A 19,730-nucleotide genomic window follows, 5' to 3' on the forward strand; every position below is an offset into this window, starting at 1 on the left:
GGTTGTTTCAAGAGGGAGGAACAAAAATTGTTCTCCTTAACCTCTGAGGATCGTACAAGAAGCAATGGGCTTAAACTGCAGCAAGGACAGTTTAGGTGAGACATTAGGAAAAGCTTCCTAACTGTCAGGGTGGTTAACCACTGGAATAAATTGCCTAGGAAGGTGTGGAAATCTCTGTCGTCGGAGATTTTCAAGATCAGGTTTGACAAACTCCTGCAGGAATGGTTTAGATAATACTTAGTTCTACCTTGAGTGCAGGGGACTGGACTAGAAGACCTCTCGAGGTCCCTTCCAGTTCTATGATTCTATAAATAAAGGCAGGAAATTACCTTGAAATTTTGACGGCGTTTACTGAATGCACAGCCAAAACCACAAAAACCTCTAGCAGGCACTCTCACTCAATTGCACCATTTCCACCCCAAATTCCTGATTTCTCTATACTAGGCATGCGGGGAGGGTTGTTTTTGCTTTTTTTTTTTTGGTTTTTTTTAAAGACAACTAAAGGTATTACAAGAACTGTACTTTCTAAAAAGGATTAAAGTACTTTCAGCAGATTTAACCCTTTAACATCAATACTTGGGCACACATTAAAATGTTTTGAGACTAAAAATAGCCATCAAGAATTAATCCTGGCATCAGATAGTTTAAACACATTCTTTAGTAAAGGCAAACTACCCTATCTGAAGTTTAAACTGTAGGACAAAGTTTCCCTGAATTAAATATTTACTCTATTTTGTTTGTTATTATGGAAAGACATTATGAATAAGACAAAATAACCAGCCTCCATAGTACAGCTACAACCCCCCACACACCTGGATTCTCAGATCTATTATATAAAAAGAGAAGAAGTAAGACAAGAATGCAACAAACTTAAGAGAGATTCATGAATGTGAAAGGCTACATCAGCAGAGGCTTTGAGACAGACTCTTGATGCAGTCAAAGGGAAACCTCCTAGAAACTCCTCAGCAATATAGTTATGCAATGGCACAATTCAGTGAAAAAATAAAATGCTAATAGAATTCTTGAAATTAGCAAAGAAGTCAGTTTGAGCAAACAAACAATATGCTGTACATACAGCTTCATCTGACCAAAATCAGTGGACTGAATAGTACTGAGAAGTCTGTAATGCCTCTCCTGACAGAATAAGCATGCAAACCAGGAAAGAAGCCTTTACAGTCAAGAAGTTCCAGCTTTGTTGTACCTGGCACCGAATCATGACATGGGTCACTTTCGATTTCCCATCATTACTCTCTCCTTTATCATCTCCTGTCCGGACTGAAAGAACAAAGTCTCCTGGCTGGCTCTGACTCTCGCGCACAAGGAAGCTTCCATGTTTTCCTTTTTCTGTTAATAACTTTTCCGCTTCTTTTCCAGAAAGGTGCCCGTGAAACCATCTTAAATTTACAATAAAAAAATTAGAATAAATCTAGTTACCCTTCTCCTCACTGTACCCATGACTGGGCCCACCCGGCTTAAACAGCTATAACAAGCCAAAATGTTCATACTAAACTGAGGTCTCAAGGGCCTCAAGTGTTGCTAAAGGTACCCAAACACCTAGCAAAGTACAAACTTAGAAAAAATATGAATTGAGAGGGTGTGTGTTCGCACATACAGAAATAGTTCATCAGTAATAGAACATTATGCACAAAATAACTCTCAAAACAGAACTTGCATACACAGAAAACTGATTAAGATACTTCAATTCTTATGCATTTAAACCTTGAAAAAGGCCACCACTGCTTAATAAAAATCTATACAGATCACAAGGAAGAAATCCTAAGAGAAAAGTCAGCAAGAACTGAAGTGGGTTCTAATAAAATTTCAGTTACTGCAATTAGATGCCTCAAAATTCTCTCAAGTATTTTTTGTCATTGCTTATTTTATGCATTTGCATGAATTCAGTGCTCTTATGTTAACAGAAAGTTTTCTTAGACAATTTCATCAGACCTTATGACAGCGTGGTTCTATTATTTTTCCCTGCTTTTCACTTCTGAGAATAAACTGACATCTACTGGCCATAATGCTGAATAATGGGTCAAGACTAATTAATTCCAGTTTCCAAAGACAACTACATTCATTTCTGAAGAGTTCCTTCGCTATACTTCCTTAGTAAGTATTCAAGGTCTAAGATCCTACTGATCGGTGCTGTCTTGTTAAAAATGTCAGTTTCAGCAATCTGTGTATTTGAATTTGACTTCTGTTTTTTAAACCCACATACAATACAGTGTTACCAGGATAAAAATATGCTCTGAAATATATATTGAAGTCACTGCAGTAACACAAATAATTCTCTGAAGCTTTTGCAACCAATTAAATTTTCCAGGAAGGATCGGAAAGCGGGTTACGTATTTTACTTTGTTTATGTTTTAGTTACTGCAATGTATAGGGTCTATCCTCTTCAGTCCAGATTCTCCCATCCTTACTCAAGTTGAGTAATAGCTTATTTTGCAAGTAGTACCACAGAAAACAGTTGGACTACTTGCAAGGTAAGGTACTGTCACCCTTACTTACACTGAGTAAAAGCAAATCCTTAAGGTTAATAGGAATTACATGCATACGTGGAAAGGAGAATGGACTCCTTCATATTTTTCACCACTATTTATCTCTCTCACCTTTCAGATGTAGGATCAGCACAATTCAGTGGATATTTTAACTCTATTACATCTCCATTCTTTTCTTTGAGCTGCCCGTGGTGTTCCATGTAATACTGGACTAACTCAGCCAACGTGGCAAATTTTTCTCCTCCATACAGGTCGTAGTAGTCTCCTGTGTTCTGGATCTTGATGTGCGTGACAGCTCCATTTCGCCTAAATGTTTATTACACATAAAAAAGGGGCAACTTACACAAGTTTGCCAATTTCAAACCAATCACTTTAAAATATTCCACTCTTGGAATTTTAGTAGTTCAGCTTTATATGTCAGTCACCTTCCAGCAGATGAATTGCAGCATATCTAAATTACTGCACACTATGAGTGAAGCAACTATACATCTAATAGCAGGGCAATGAAACAGCATCAAGGATTACAGGAAGAGGAAGTGGTTGTTTAACAGTCAGTGCAGAAATAAGAATTTTTTCATTCCATGATTATTTAATGGCTCCACTGAACCATAACAGTCTTCATGAGCCCACAGGGTAAATCTACACTGCAAAAGACGACCCATGGCAGCAAGTCTCAGAGTCCGGGACAACTGACTCAGGTTTGCGGGGCTCACGCTAGAGGGCTAAAAACAGTGTCGACATTCGGGCTTGGGCTGGAGCCCAGGCTCAGAGATCTTCTCCCTCCTTGGGTCTCAGAGTCCAAATGTCTGGACTGTTGCTTTTAACCCTGTAGTGTGAGTCCCGCAAGCCTGGGTCAGTTGACCAAGGCTCTGAGACTCACTTCCATAGGGTTTTTTTTGTTTTTCCAGTGCAGATATACCCACATTGTCCAACAGAAGCTGCACAGACCTCTTGTCCTCTACATGCAATTCTCATGATGGAGCGAAGTCTTCATAGTTCACAAGATGACTCATTAGGGGTTCTGTGCTACCACTTTCTTCAGAGTGGAGTCCAGCTCTGCCCGGTATAGCAGTCAGGCTCTAGGAAAGGGCTGGACAGACTCCAACTGTCACGTTAAAGGAGCAGCCCAGACATCCTAACATGGATCTCCAGCATGGGGATTTCCCTTAAAGACAGGTCTACTCCCTACAATCAGTCAAGGATAGCCATTTATGTAAGCAATTTGCCTCTACCGCCACTAATATCAATGACGAGCAGAGATCAACGGCCATCCTAAGACCACCCTAGGTAGGACTTATATGGAATTCTCAGTCAGGAAACTTCAGCCACCTCTCCCCCTCTCCAATGCATAGATCTTTGATAAGGTCTCCTTCCCTTGACTCAGCTCCACTAAGACTACCTTAAAAAATCTAAGGCAACAATGAAGTGTCAGACATGCCCTTTCCCCCTTCCCCAGCCCTACATTGTCTCAGAGGACATGTACTTCAGGAGGTGCATTTTAGAAGCTGGAATACATGAGTTGCCTTTAAAAACTTGTTCATTTCTCCTAACAAACAAGATTACCTCACTATTTCCTTATTCGTGTTATAGGAAAGTATCTTGAGTGTGTGTGGAATGATCTCTTTCTATTTGGCAAGCCACCACCCTATTCTCATTCAAATCCCCCTCACCACTTCTGCAATCCCTATGAAGTGAGACATTACAGAGGGAAGAAAAATTATGTTATTCCCTCCTTTGGATTTTCTCCATGAGCCCTTTCACGTATGGGTTTTTAGGAGGTGGGCTCGTTGGGGTAAAGACTATATTTGCATGCTGTGCTGAACAGTGCCAAGCACATTTTTGGCATTAAGTTACCTTAGATAGATGTTTGCAATGTAACTGGCAAGTTTTTAAGTACTACCAGTGTAGCTAACAGGGTGATGAGAGGGAGAAGAGAAGATAGAATGCAGCATAAAGGAGCACAGATCTTACCCGCATGATCTTGCTAATGCTGTCAGCTCTGCTACTTTTTGGACAGGAACCCTAATGGATTTCTTTAAAAAGGGTAGGGGATGGAGAAATTATGAACTGGTTGCCACTTCACCTCTACCTTTCTGGCTCACTACAGAGCCAGGATCCACAGCCTTCCAAGCTCTGCACAACTTGGAAAACCAAAGACATTTGGGTTCCTATGCAGAAGAAAATGTAAAACTATCAACATAACAGACCCAGAAGTCAGAAATAGAGAAGAACATGTAGATCACAAAAGTCTCATCTCTCTACCCAAACAGGATTGCTCTCCACAGAACAATGGCAATTGGAGACTTCTGTAAGTTTGGGCCAAGTGGGTATTAAGGACAGAGCCTCTCAAACACTTCACCTACCGAACAGAAAGTGTAAAATCTCCTGGGTTACTTTTACTGGGCCGGGCCAGAAAGCTGCCATCAACGCCTCTTGTCAGCAGTAAATTTTCTGCCTCCACTCCAGAAATATTCGGGTGAAACCATCTACACAAGATAAAGAAGAAAAATAATTTAAAATCAGACTCTCTCTTTAGCTGATGCCACATTGCCACACAGATATCAGATAACATTAAAAATCACTGGATGCAATATTGGATTTTAAAGAATTTTGTTATGCTTTGAAAAAAATCTCAAAAAATTCCAATATAATTCTAACTTGTACTTTTCATGTCACCAGTTAAAAGTAGGTTTTTTTCTACATAGCATGAAGATCCTCTGATAAGAGATGTCATATAAGTGAAAGTACTCTAGCCACACCATTGGAAACTGTTTATTTCAGAGGAGACATGATAAAAAGTATATAAAGCAAATGGTATAGAGCAGGGACGTCGGGCGCTCGTATTTATCCTCTCATAACACAACAGTAAAGTCACATTCAATGAAACTGAAAGACAACTAAGAAGAACAAAAACATGCACTCTTCACTGCCAGCATACACGCAACTTGTGGAACTCGATGCCACTATATCCCATGGAGGTCTACAGCTTATTAGAACTGAAGAAAAAATTAGACACATAAGAATACTGAAAACATCCAAAGTAACATTAAGACAGTTTTATTTAAAAAGTAAAAATAAAACAAAACCTCATGCTTCAGGGCATAAATCGATCACCGACTGATGACGGGAAGTTTCTTCCTGACTCCCCTTGTGGACAAGTTATTCCACAATTGTCCAAAATATAGCTTTCTTACACCTTCCGCTGAAGCATCTGGTACTGGCCACTGCCAGCGACTGGCTACCTGACTAGATGGAGCAATGCTCTGATCTGGTCTGTCAGTTCCCATGGTCTTAAAATATCACATTCTTAAAATACAAAACACAGAGGATCATCATATTGGTTTTCACCACCCACAAGCAGCCTCCTGAATGACTAAAACAGCGGACCTCGCAGGAGGAGAACCATATATGGCCTATATCTATAACTAAAGAGTTCAGCATCACCACCTGTGGCATCACATTTCAGCAGACTTATTCGTAGTGATTTTGTTAACAAGTCCATGTTTTCTGTATCGTCGTACAGAGAGTTTTATTCTTCTGCTGCAATACAGAAGTAATGCAACATTAAGATGATCATCCTCTCTACTGCCCACAAACACCTGTCAGGGATGGTCTAGATAATATTTAGTCCTCCCATGAGTGCAGAGGACTGGACTAGATGGACTATCGAGCTTCCTTCCAGTCCTATGAGTCTATGATTTAGGTAACTGGAAATGATATCCAGGCACATGCTTTGTGAACTAGGGAGAGACTAGGATTATTATACTATCAATGCAATCAACTGAAGAGAAAATCTGAGGTTTGCATCAGCCCTCACTATCCATTATCTCCCTCTCCACCATGGCTCCCCTGTACAGGCCAAAGGATGCTCTCTCACAAGGAAGTGACTTAGGGAAATATAGGTTGGAAGCTGAATCAATACAGACATGTATATTAAAGACATATGAAAATTGCACACATACTAATAAGATCAGCTCCTTTCCCAAAAATTCAGAAACAAAGACAATACTAAAAAACTCACTTTTTAGATGAGTTCACCTTCATGCGGAGACTGAGCACGGAAAATTTCTACCAAAAAGTGTTCCAGAAAGTTACAACAGAAACTTAATTACAGCTGCAAATATCTACTATTTCAATTACCTTTTGGTTCAAAGCATAAGTCTGATTCCCCTGATAATGGGGTCTCTACCATGGTGCCCGCCGGGGCGTCTAAGTGTGCCCATGTACTGGCCAGCAGACAAGCATCTGCCGAAATGCTGTCAACAAGCAACGTCATCCAGAGGCGTCGCCGCCCAAATGCCGCCGATTTTCGGCAGCGATGCCTCTGGATGACACTGCTTGTTGGCGGTATTTCGACGGCGACACCTATTGACGTTGCTGCTTGTCGGCAGCATTTCAGTGGATGCTAATCCGCCGCCACGGTCTTCCGTGGCTCGTCGTCTGGCACCTGCCAGACAAAAAAGGTTGGGGGCCACTATTCTGGTAGAACGGGAGCAATGGAAAAACACACAATCAGTGTCAGAGGAGAGTTCCCAATTTAACCAGACAGGTTTTAAAAGCTGAGAAACTAAAAGTGCCTCCACTGCCACCCAGATGGCCAAGACAGAACATAGAACAAAATACAGCACTGTCACAGAAATGCAAAATGCTGGGCAAACAGCATGCAACCATTTGACTCCAGTGGCTTTGCCAGACTACTTTGTTGGGTTTTTATTTTCACCTCAGCTCTTGAAATTAAAGTCTTCCTAGACATTTGAAAGGCTTCATTATTTTTGTAACCGCTATAAATCATGCACCCCTGGACATATGCACTTTGATTATAGACTTACACAGCATATCTGAGAGAACGCAGCAGAATCCACTGCTCTTGAAAAACCCAGTGAGTTCCCCGAGTAAAGCAAAACATCACAGCAATACAGACACTTGGCTGCATGGCAGAAATCTGCTCAGTTACACTTATAAAAATACTATAACTAAAAATGTACATAGCATTTCTGATTATTCCCAACATAAATCCATATTTCACAGTAAGCTGCCATAACAGAAAACTGCGCAAGTGCATGTTCAAACAGGCAGCTCTTTTGATTGGTTCAGCAATTCTTGAAAGGCAGCTTAAATTGAGAAAGACTTGTTATCGTTATTCCAATAATGTAATATTCCATACTCCCTACTCTGGCAAATTTTTTCCAAAGCATACTCTGGACACCTTTAGAGCTTCCAAAACACCCAAGTCCCCAATAGAGTCAGTCTAGCTAATATAACCATGGAAATTAGAAGTAAAGTTGCACAAGTGCAACTTAAAAAGGAAGTAATTCTACATGGGAACCTTAGATCTACCTGTGTATATCCTATCTAACCAAGAGAACCCCTTTCAGAATATTGCACCTTTAGCAAAGCCACCAACAAAATAAACTACTCTGGGTATAGCTCAAACCAGAAAAATATAAGTAATAATCCAACTACAGTACTTTGAGTTATCACAACAGACAAGAGTTAATCAATTGACAGATAATCTTACATTTATCCCATGCTCATGATCCTGAAAGACCTCAAAGTTCTTCAAACTATAAATATGCAATACCACTGAAATGCAGCTGCTTCTGGGCAGTAATCAATCAGCACAACAGCAAGACATGCATTTTGGCTAAGAAAATTGGGGAAAACCCCTACTCTTCCCTAAGAGACTCATGGGATCTTCAACGCCCACTCAGGACCTCATCTTTCCTCATCTCCTTTGAAAAATACATATGGTACATGCATGATATTCAACACAGTTACCTTGAAAGACTGAAGAGAACAAAGCCTGTTAACTGGATTGGCAAGTTTCTACCATCACCAACTAAACCCAGCAACATAACCTGACTGTCTGCTACTCACTTTCACCCAGTTAAGTAACTGATAACTTCAACCTCTTCTGGACTCCAGATGATCACCACACTTGCTTAGAAAAGAGGAATGTATGGTTAACACATAGTGTGTATTATGCGGACTATGCGTTATGAAAGACGGACTTAACGCACACTGGTGACCAGCCATTAAGTGGCAACAAGATGACCCTGCCAAAAAAAAAAAAAAAAAAAAAAAAAAAAATCAAAAAAATCGTAGGGTCAGAGGGATTAAATTATGAAGAAAGATTATACGGATCAAGGGCTAGACTTTTAAAAGTATTTAGATGCCAAAAGATGCAGGCAGGCATCTAGTACAATTTTCAAAAGCAGCTATCTTTAGACATCTTTAAACATCTGGTCCTAAATGTGTACAACTAGACTAAGCAGTTAGGTGGAGAACACACAAACACTCCACGAGTACCTGGAAGGTGTAAACTGCAAGAAGAATTGTATGCGGTATACAGGGAGACACAGGGATAGAACTAGGATGAAATTAATAATGGGAAAATTTTGCCTGAATGTCAAGAAAAGTTTCCTGATGGCGAAATTAATCAATCTTTGGATAGTCTGCCAAGAAAAGCAGTGCAAGCCACATTGCCTGGGATTTTAATAACCAGACTGGAATGGACGCTAGAAAATGTACTCCAAGAAACAATCTGGATATGTAGGTTTCCCACAATCACACACCACTATGTAACTTCTACGAGAAGCAATACTTTCAAAATATTGCCATGCAGGAATTTTTAATGTATGTGGGATCTAAGTGAAGATTTTATTGAATTTTAGTTATAATTACATGAAAAAGTGAAGCATAGATAGAAGAATGTGAACATATTGGAATCAATCCTACAAGCATGCCACATGCAGAATTTCCATTAACTTCACTGCGAATTTTCACACATACTACTTGCAACGACTGGTCCTCCAAGTACACAAACATACATACCATCATATTACTAGTTAGACACATCATGTAAAGTTACTCCAAAAGACAATACATCTCAGTGGACAGAAGGGACCCTAATATAACGTATTTGAAAATTGGTTATGGAATCATGTAAGAGATTGTGAAAGGAGGATCTCTCTTCCTGTAGCCCACCAAAGGTGGGGTTTGGGACCAAAAAAGGTACATCCAGGAAAGCAACCAAGTTTTTGCACATGTTGTAACTTCTGTTCTAATGGTAACTGGTTCTCCTGCTCTCTCACCCTTGTATTTTTGGCTTTGAGTAGGAAGACACATTTGTCAACCACCCCAAATAGAAAAAAATGGGGGTGTTAGTGATCTATGTTAAATGGTTCCGGACCGGTGATCAGGGTAACCTCATTTGGCATATTGCCACCACATTTGCACTTTTGAACCATGCTGTCCACATCCTTTCCAACACTGGTGGGAGAGCACAGAGTAATATAAATCCTATAGAGGATTTTCACTTACATTTCCTTTCATAGGAATGGAATGCATTTTACATTTTTTTCTGCTTTCCTTTTCTAGCTCTGTTCTAAGCAGACACAGGAGTTACTCCTAGTGTAAAATTGACCAAGAGCCTATACTGCAATCAAAAACCCAATACATAGCAACATATTCTATTTATGCCCACAATGAGAACAGAGGGTTTAATGTTCCCCAAAGCGTGATTTAATGGTTTCAGCCACATAGCATTCTACTTGGTATTTTACAATAAGGCGAAAATGCTTGTGGAAAGATAACCAATGAGACAGTCAAACACAATTTACAACAAGGACAATGGGGATAAGAAAAAGGCCTTTTCCAAGAGTATTTTTTTTAACATATAGAGAGAGAGAGCGTGTGCAGGGAACATGCCCTTGTTTCAGATAAAGAAATATTCTGGAGAATAAGGGTATGACTGTACAAAAGCCCGCTCTGCAGAACTCAGAAGGTTTAGGACATTCTTGAATCACACACTACCTTAACAGTGTATTTCTCTTTTCTGATTAGAGTTTGAATAGTCAGCAAAATTTTAGAGGGAGGGAAGAGGAGCACAGTATCGATTTACCACCCTGAAAAAAGAAACAAAATCAATATGATTCTCCATTTCATGACTGGGCTACTCAGATCTCCGTTTTGACTGCAGAACAGATTAGGGTTTTGGCTGACAGACAGAAAAACAGATCGGGAAAGCTGTGAGTTTTAGTTTAATTATTCCTACTTACAGGCTCACTGGTTTGTCTGTATTTCTAATCTTTATTCACTCTCTCTCATGAACCCCTTTTAATTTTAACTTTCGTATGGGCTAAGAGGGCTAATTCTCAAGAGTCAGACAGCAAGCAAAGACTGTAAAATGGGCACTTAACTAATGCAGGCACATGTATTTTAGGCTTTATTTTAAAAGGGGGGTGGGAAAGCGTCACTGAAACTGATATGAAAAGAAATACTTAAGATTCCAACATCCCATTTCAATTATAAAATTTCCCTCCCGCTCCAAATATCTACCCAAGCTGCTGGAGATCCAAACACAATAATATGATGCTAGGAGGGAAGAGAACCCTGAAATGAAATTGATAATCTAGCTTCATCATCCTAAACTGAAAAAGAAAAAGTAAACAGTGTAAAGCAAATCAGATTTTTAAAAATACTGTCAGCTTTCATAATAAATGGAATTAAATGTACATAAAATTTAAATATGATATTTCTATCTTGATAGTGCTCCTTTAATTCAATTATTGTGATAGACTGCCAGTCCAAAAAGAGTGAATAAAAGAAAACAGAAAATGTACTGACAAAGTATAAACAAGTCTTCTACAAAATAAAAATGAGATGTGGAAAGACACACATATCTACAATAAACATAAATTGAACTAAGTTTTTCAAATTCTAAATCCAGCAATATTGCAAGTATTTGGAAGTAGATTGTACACTGCTAAACTACACGTATAGGCCACCTAAAACATTAGCCTGCACTTAATAACGGTAGAAGCTGTTTCACGTTTCAATTCCCAAAACCGCACACTCAGTAATGCATCTGCTGCTAATGCCACTGCCACACGGGGTGAATTCTCCACATCCTGGAACGCCAAACGGACAGTTGAGTGGGTCACTGATCTGCCGGGGGAGGGCCCCTGCCTACACCAAAGAACGCCGGGCGCGGGTGGGGGGGGGCTGCTGCCCTTTAATTAACCGCAGCAGAGATCGGCCCCGCACCAAGGGGGGAGTGGCTCGCCCTGCCCCAGGGGAGCATCTGCCGCCCACCGCCGGGCCCGTTGCTCCGGGGGAAGATGGGGCACCGCCCCCCACAGTGAAAGGGGCAGGTGGCCCCGGCCCCCCCGGCCTCACCTCCGCGATGTCATTTTCCCCCGCGGCGCCTGCAGCTGCCCGTCCCCCCGAGTCTCGGCCTCTCACAGGGAGGGCCCTCCCCCGGCGGGACGCGGCCTGGGGGACCCGGAGGGGAACGTGAAAAGCAGCCGCAGCCAGGCCGCAGAGACACAGAACCCCGGCGCAGCCTGCCGAACGTCATCCGCCCGCGACCGGACCGGACCGGCCTCCATGGGCGGGGCCCTGCTGGCGCACGCTGGGCTGCCTGGCCTGCAGCACTGCTGGCTGCATAGTGCGGCCATGCACTGGGGGCTGCATTTTCTTATCCCAAGAGCTGCATGCACCCATAGATGGCTGGATGGGTTAGAGGAGCTCTGCATGCACCCATAGGTGCATCTTCTGAGCACTCTCCGCGTGCACTGGATCAGATTTTAAATGTCTCATGGTAACACATTGTACTTAAAGTAGCAGCTTTCATCTAAATCTTTTACAAACATGATCTGAGGTGATACTGTTAACTTGATTTTAATGACTGTTTCAAAAAAAAAAATCAGTGTGCTGACCGAGATTCTTTTTTAAACAGTGCTATTTTTAAAAAGAATCCTCTTCCAAAACTATAAGGCATCTTACTTCCAAGCGGGAGTCATCCATCCTACTGCATGAGAGGGGAAGCGCAACTAACCATCAACAAAATACTTTACTATATTCAAAATGCTCTCAAAAGCTCAAAGAAACAAACTTGAAAAAAAAGATTTGTCTCTGATCTTTTTCATTTATAGTTGGGGTTACACATAAGAGAAGGTACAATTTTTGTCTACAGTTGTGTTTTTCAAGGCAATAGTGTCATCTTAAGTAACCTTTATACAACTCTGCAAAGTAGCTATTTGATATAATATGCAGACGGAGAAACTAAAGTATATAGAACCATGACGCTGACATGTGTAGGTTTATTACTAATCAGGGCCCCAATTCTGAAGATTTATACAAACTTAACTTTCACGAGTTCCAGCTAGTGAAGTTAAACATTTAGCTGTTTGCTACATACTGGCGGGGGGGGGCCCTTAGGTCATCTGCAGAACCAAGAACAGAACCCATCAACCCTGCAACTACTCAACACATCACATACCTTCTTCTCCAACCCCAGCCAAGATAGAATCGAGACAGTCCCACTCGTGACCAACTCCCACTACCCCGTTCTATAACCAGAGGGCGAGAGTGTCCTCCCTTTGACCCAGATCTTGACCCTCCTCCGCTCCGTAGTGAGAGCGATGAGCAGCCAGAACCCAATATAGGCCGCAGACTACATCTCCCAGCGTGCCCCGGAGTGGACGGGGTGACGTCAGACGCCGGGGTCGCTTTAGAGCCCGGTTCCCGGATATTGCTTCCTTTCCCTTCTAGGAAGGTAAGAATGGCGGAGTGGCGGCGCTTATGGTGGGGGAGCGGTAGCTACTATCTGCCGCCATCTGCCGCGAGGAGGCTCCGAAGGGCCCGCGGGTCCGGCTCGGTGGCTCCGGGGGGCCCGGATGCACGCGGGGGGACATGTATGTGCGGAGTTCGCGGGCGCCGGTAGCTCCGGGGACTGTAGGCCGCGGATGGCCCGCTATGGTGACTGTGTGGCTGGGGACCCGGCAGCCTCCGTAATGGAGTGCATAACTTCTCGGTGGGGGGTGATCCTAGGAGCCCCCTTCCCTGGGCGGTGACCAGACTCGGCCGGAGCAGAGGTTGGGAGCCTGTAAAGTGCAGCCCCAGCCCGACTTCAAGCCTTTGGTCCGAAACGTATGAAGACGCTCCAGCCAGAGGCAGATCGGATCGTATGGGCGGTAGGCACACAGAGGACGAGGATTCTTCCTTCGCCTCCAGTCTGCTCCCTGCGGTAAATCTTATCTGAACCTGGCCAGCTTGGGGACTCCGTCTAGGGCATGTAAAAGCCCCAAGTCACCATGTGGCTATGGCCTTGGGCATGAGAAGCTGGTTATTGCCCACTCTCTACTTGCCTCTATGGGCTGTCATGCAGTTGCAGCCCCAACTTGTATTTGCATGTTTCTCTTCCCTGGGATCTCTGCTTTATTACTTTTGGACATGGTCAGGTATCTGAATTGTATCACCTTTATGGCCTTGTGTTACAACCGAGATGCAATGGATGTGGTGTCCTGTGCATCTTGATTAGGCTCCATGTAATTTAGATGGCTTTGATGCAAAAGATAGTACAGTAAACATACTCCAATAGTCTCAAGACCACTGTAGGAATACACCTCTATCCCGATATAACATGATCCGATATAACGCGGTAAAAGCAGTGTTGGGGGGCATGCCAGTGGGATTGTGGGATCAAAGCAAGTTTGATATAACACAGTTTCACCTATAATGCTGTAAGATTGGCTCCTGAGGAGAGCATTCTCTTGAGGTAGAGGTGTACCATGGATATTTTAAGTATAATTTGCTTGTTCTTGCAGCCATTACATTTTTTCTGTGTAGTTTCTTTGTTTAATGTGACACATCACTAATACTTTATTTTGATATTTGGTAGATGGCAGACGAGAAGAAGGCAAAGAAGCCTAAAAAGCACCATGCAAGCCGGAACCCAGTGCTGGCCCGAGGAATTGGGAAATATTCCCGATCGGCAATGTATGCCAGAAAAGCCATGTACAAGCGCAAGTATGAAGCACCAGAAACAAAGGTATAAAGGGAATGAACTTCCATGTTTATTAACTAATTAGGTTGTGTCTCAAACTTTCATAAGTTAACTTGTCTGAAATTTTTTTTTTGGTTTGTCAATAGATAGAAAAGAAAAAGAGAGAGAAAGCACCGGCTACCCTCACAAAACCAGTTGGAGGAGATAAGAATGGAGGCAACCGTGTGGTAAAAGTTCGTAAAATGGTAAGTATAGATAAGTGGGAAAAACTAACTAAATTGCACTAGCAGAATTTTGCTCCCGGTAAACACCGAGTTACAGAGTTGCATTGATGTAGATGACAAGAGAATATGCTTCCTATTCTGTAATGAAAAACTTCCTTAGTGCTGCTATTGGTGTACTTCCGGGCTACGAGACAGAATAATCTCCACTATAGGTTGTCTGTATAGCACTGTAAAACTGTTATGTAGGTACTTGCATTTAAGCTAGTGATTTATTTATATATTGCGTTTTTTTGAGAGGTTTAAAAAAAGTGTGGGGGGGGTAAGAGTCTTGCTTTTAAAGAGATACGTGCATCACATCTTTATATTTACTGTGGCTTTTGTGCTGTAATATTCTAGAACAGGCGTTCCGTAATTGGTGCATGCATCACCGATACTATGGGAGCTTGATGTTCCGTACATTTACTTCACAATAATTTTTTTTATTAAAGAGGGTGACACACTTAATAAAGCTGGAGAGCAGCTGTTCCAGGCAAACTAGGAACCTTTTAGTTCACACCCACAGTGTTCACATGGGGGAGCTACAGCATAGCGCTGCTATTCACACCTCTGTTGGGCAGTGTAGATATGGCCTGAATCAGAGAACGTGTACAGTTGGCTTCTGGGTGTATATTACTGGGCTAATTGCCTGTGGACATGTAAAGGAGACTACTGCATGCAGCATTAAGGAGATTCCCATGGGAATACCCTGACAACCTCCACGATGGACTAGGTTCATTGTTTGAATGGGCATAGGCCTATGAATGAGCAGCACAGAAGGGCTCCTCTGGCATCTCTCTAGTGAATTGTAAATACAGTCACAAATAACATGCATTTACTTTATTTTTCTTTCTATGTTGTGTAACTGATTAGCTATCTGACCCAAAATAGTGTACCTAACATGTATCACTCAGAAGTGCCAGTTTCTTTAAAACTCTAGCCTGCAGCAAAGTGAATCCTGTGCACAACAGAGAAACAAACAAAAAATCTAAAGTGGGATAGGGTGGAAATGGCCTTTCAGGAAAAATAATCTTCCCATGAGAGAAGAGGTGTTGCATCCACTAAAAGGGGAAGGATCAAAACTCAGATTAAACTGTTTTCGCTAAGTTCGCTGATGGAATAGTAAAAGTGCAGTTTTGGCTAATAATTTGCTGCTTTTTCCCTAGCCTAGATATTATCCAACTGAAGATGTTCCTCGCAAGCTCTTAAGTCATGGCAAAAAGCCCTTCTGCCAACACAAGAGGAAACTGCGGGCTTCTATTACTCCAGGAACTGTTCTGATTATTCTCACTGGTCGCCACAGAGGCAAGGTAAAGAAGAATTGTCTTTCATATATCCTTTCATGCCACATCTGCTCTTCAAAATATTCGTTGGCTGGTCTGTTAAAGTTTCTGTATGCTCTGCAGAACCTATGATGGCATAGCCCCCCATTATAAATGCAGCATATACCAACAGGAGTTTTTTAGTCAGTGCTGGGGTGAGGGTTTTCCGCACACCCCTGACTGATAATTTATACATTAATGTACCTATAAGTGTAGACTATGCCTTGCTTATACCTCTGTGATAGGTAAAGAATTGGAGGGACTTGCAGTTGATTGATTGTCAGACTTTACCCAATATAAACCTGTGTAACTTACAAAAGGGGCTACTTGGGAATGAAATTGTTGGGTCCCATGCCAGTTCCTGTGCCAGTTTTTTTAATTCTGTTCTAGACAATTTAAACATAGTCCAGCTACTTAGGTTTCTAGTTTGGTTTCCCTAACCATTGGGAATGTGTCCTGTCAAATTAGAACAGTTTTTGTTCTCACATGTTGTGGATTTGGTACTGCTATGCCTTTTGCCTTTCTGGCTAAAGTGTCTCTCTCCTCCTTTGTAACTTCTTTTACAAAAATCAGGTCCTGATATTTTCCCAGACATCAAACTGCATTTAGCATTGCTGTCTGAGACTAATATCCTATTGTGTTTGCGTTTCAGCGTGTGGTCTTCCTGAAGCAGCTTGCTAGTGGCCTGTTGCTGGTAACAGGTAAGAAACTTGATTCACTCAAGTCTGTTGAATTCCTGTTCAATGCATTGTAAGTCTCTCCATGCAGCCTGTCTTCAGACTCTACCATGATTGCCATTGTTGTACTTGTCCGGGAATAGAAATTTTTCTGACTAACCTGAGGTACCCATGACGTGACTGTTCTAAGTTCTGATATCATACAGTTTTCCAATGCTAGAAACACTAGATAGCACTGGAAATCTGAGAAAGGGAGTGACGTGTCCTTCCTTTAGCAAAAGAGGGTACCTCATTGACAGTACCAATAACTTGCAGTTAAGCTTTGTGGGGCTAACACTTCTTTTTAATAAAGTATCGTTGTGCTTTAACATCTGAAAATACTGACAACGCAAGGAAGCTCTTAGCATTATCAGAAGTCTTGAGAAAGGCGTTTCCTAATTTTCCTTATTAGTTCAGATTTTAGTAGGGGAAGCCAACTGTCCTCTGCAAGAACACAATCACTTTAAACTAATCGTCCTAATGGAAAGTGACCTTCTTTTTAGTGTAGCTAAAGATGCAAACTAGAAAGGGAGTACTATTTCTCCAGTGATAAGGTGACACTGCAACTCATTCTAAGTATTTTTCTATGCCACCAGGACCCTTGGCTATCAATCGTGTCCCTCTGCGCAGGACTCACCAGAAATTCGTTATTGCCACATCTACCAAGGTTGATATCTCTGGGGTGAAACTTCCAAAACATCTCACCGATGCCTACTTTAAGAAGAAGAGGCTGCGTAAGCCCAAACATCAAGAAGGCGAGATCTTTGACACTGAGAAAGAAGTAAGGATAACAATAATTAGTATTCCTATTTGCAAATGTCTTTTTCAATGTTTGTAGCTGAGGTGGAAGGGGAAGGAGAAGTCTTTCCATGAAACAGATTAAATGTTTAAGAATAAGAACATGTTAAAAGAAAGCAAGGTCAAGTCCACTAAAATGCAAGAATATGACAACATTGGGAAAGTGGTGCAACCGTGTTGGTCACAGGATATTTGAGACAAAGTGAGTGAGGTAATATTTTTTTTTTGTTTGTTTGTTTTTTAAGACCAACTTCTGTTGGTGAGGGAGACAGACTTCCAAGACATAGTGCTTTTCAGATGTTACCTCCCCCAGTGTGTGTGTCTAACACTTGGGGGGGGGGGGGGGATCTTAAAATGTTGCTGTTATCAAAATAACTCCATACTGAGGAGGTGCTTGAACACAGGTTCTTAACGCAGCATCTCCTGTGTGCATGGTCTCAATCTTGTACTGTAAACTGATTCATAAAATAGCCCTGAATTTTCTTAATGCGCATTCCATGGTCTGTTGTCCATAAGTGTTCCATGTGTTGTGATTTTAGGGACTCCATTTGCACCATAGCATTAGCTGATTAAATTTAGCAACAGCTCTTTTAGCTAAGATCTATTCCTACTCTTTTAAACATATCATCAGTTGTGTAAACTCAAACAGCTTTAATTATCTACTGTAGGTGACTTGAGTCCTGTGGCCCAAATAGAACTACTTTTTGTTTGTTGTTCCCTGGAATGAAAATTCCAAGTGAATGCTGAGAAATGCTTACCCAGTGAAAAAGCCCTTGCCATGGCAGGAAGCAAGAAGTCAGCCATATCTCTATAGGGATAACCAACTGTTCCTAAATCTCTGCAGTATTTTAACTCTCTCTTAATTTTGTTCTTTAGAAATATGAGATAACAGAACAACGCAAGGCAGACCAGAAGACAGTGGACTCACAAATCCTGTCAAGAATCAAGAAGGTGCCTCAGCTCCGTGGCTACCTACGTTCTGTATTTTCTCTCTCCAATGGAGTTTATCCTCACAAATTGGTTTTCTAAATTTTCTGAAAACACATTAAAATTGGGGGAAAAACTGAGGTTTGTCTGATTCTAGTTATAGTGAACTTTGTAATATGCAGATGTTAATGCAGTTTAGATTGAATTAGAAAACTGCTAGGGGTTTTAAGTTTGCTATTTTGAGGACTTGCATTTCGAACAGATGGAGTTGCTTACATGACGTACGAACAAATGACAGCTTTCAGAAATGCACTGTTAGAACCATTAGTCCCATTTAAAATGATAGGAGTGCTAGGCTCGGTCCTCACACTACTCGGGAAGGATATCCTCTGCTGGCCTTATGGCTTCTGGCTAGTACTAGTGACAAATTGGGGTAAACTTTTTCAGGGTTTTTAGTCAGTGTTCTTACTTTCAACGTCCTGCTATAAATGGACCCAGCGTCTCTATCCATAACTTAACTTGATTGTTCACGTGTGTGTATGTGTGACTCCCCTGGTATATTTGCTTACTGATAATGTGGGAGTGAGTCCTGGTTTCAGTTTCTGGCTCTGACAGACTTCCTGGGGGTGTTTTGACAAATCACCTGAGCTTGGTGCTTCCATTTGTTCACATACAAGAGCTTGATCCTGCAAGGTGCTGAGCACTCTGGTCCTGATCCAACAAACCACTTAACCATGCAAGTAGTCCCACAGAAGTTCATAGGCCTACTGAGGTGTTCAGCCAAGTACATAAGTGCTTGGAATGTTGCAGCACTGGACCATTATGGCAGGTCTTGCTCGCTGGCCAAGGTAGATGGACCTCTTTAAAAATCTGCCACTGTAATATACTACATAAGGGCAAAGTTGTCTAAAAATGTACACCTTGGCATCTATCAAAATACACTCTAATCCACTGCTGTCAAATTCCTGAGCCACAGACGAGATGGCAGCCCACTCAATGTATTTTTATTGCCTTCATGACATTCAGATTTCTGCAAAATTTTAGAAAACCTTCGTATACAAAAAAGGCAGCCCACGTGATTGCAAAAATAACTTTCACGTGACCCCAGTCAAGCAATGCAGTGATTTCTTCCAGAGTCAGCAACATTCATTATTTCATTGCTGATCATTTTAGCAGATGGAACATGAGCTGAGAGTTGCTGTAGGAAAGGGAGAGGTGGAGAAGGCAGAAATAGGGCCCCCTAAAGGTGAGTATGATCTGCCAACTGAGCAGTTTTGAATGTAATAGTAAGTGAATAAATTACCAAGTTACAAGACAAAGGCAATATTCTACCCTGGGGGATAGGGAGAGTGTTTTGTTATTTGTACAGTGCCTCGTATAGTGGGCCCAGCCTGTGACTAGGGCTCCTAGGCCCT

General features: G+C 41.8%; 2 protein-coding genes across 3 annotated transcripts in view; one reads left to right on the top strand and one right to left on the bottom strand.

Moving 5' to 3' along the window:
- The window catches only part of PTPN11 (protein tyrosine phosphatase non-receptor type 11), a 46,032-nt gene extending 34,156 nt beyond the window's left edge, over positions 1-11,876 (bottom strand). For both annotated transcript variants that reach the window (XM_032800693.2, XM_032800692.2), the window contains exons 1-4: positions 11,682-11,876; positions 4,865-4,987; positions 2,613-2,807; positions 1,202-1,394 (exon numbers count right to left, since the gene is read on the bottom strand). In XM_032800693.2, coding sequence (XP_032656584.1) covers positions 1,202-1,394; positions 2,613-2,807; positions 4,865-4,987; positions 11,682-11,695 — 525 coding nt within the window. In that variant the 5' untranslated portion in view covers positions 11,696-11,876. The remainder of the gene's footprint in view (positions 1-1,201; positions 1,395-2,612; positions 2,808-4,864; positions 4,988-11,681) is intronic.
- A 2,280-nt stretch (positions 11,877-14,156) lies between these two features.
- RPL6 (ribosomal protein L6) lies at positions 14,157-18,448 on the top strand. Its single transcript, XM_032800694.2, has 6 exons — positions 14,157-14,337; positions 14,439-14,537; positions 15,719-15,862; positions 16,527-16,575; positions 17,187-17,371; positions 18,265-18,448. Exons 1-6 carry the CDS (start codon positions 14,188-14,190, stop codon positions 18,415-18,417), a joined length of 780 nt encoding a protein of 259 aa, XP_032656585.2. The 5' UTR covers positions 14,157-14,187; the 3' UTR covers positions 18,418-18,448.
- Positions 18,449-19,730: the final 1,282 nt, after the last annotated feature.

The sequence above is a fragment of the Chelonoidis abingdonii genome, chromosome 22 (genome assembly GCF_003597395.2).
Source record: "Chelonoidis abingdonii isolate Lonesome George chromosome 22, CheloAbing_2.0, whole genome shotgun sequence".
Classification (NCBI taxonomy): Eukaryota; Metazoa; Chordata; order Testudines; family Testudinidae; genus Chelonoidis; species Chelonoidis abingdonii.

What these genes read in the sequence shown, in the direction of transcription:
- RPL6 (XM_032800694.2), top strand. Translation starts at nt 14,188, where the DNA reads ATGGCAGACGAGAAGAAGGCAAAGAAGCCTAAAAAGCACCATGCAAGC. An exon ending in ATGAAGCACCAGAAACAAAG is followed by an intron (nt 14,338 to 14,438) that starts GTATAAAGGGAA and finishes GTTTGTCAATAG; the next exon opens with ATAGAAAAGAAAAAGAGAGA. An exon ending in TCTTTGACACTGAGAAAGAA is followed by an intron (nt 17,372 to 18,264) that starts GTAAGGATAACA and finishes TTTGTTCTTTAG; the next exon opens with AAATATGAGATAACAGAACA.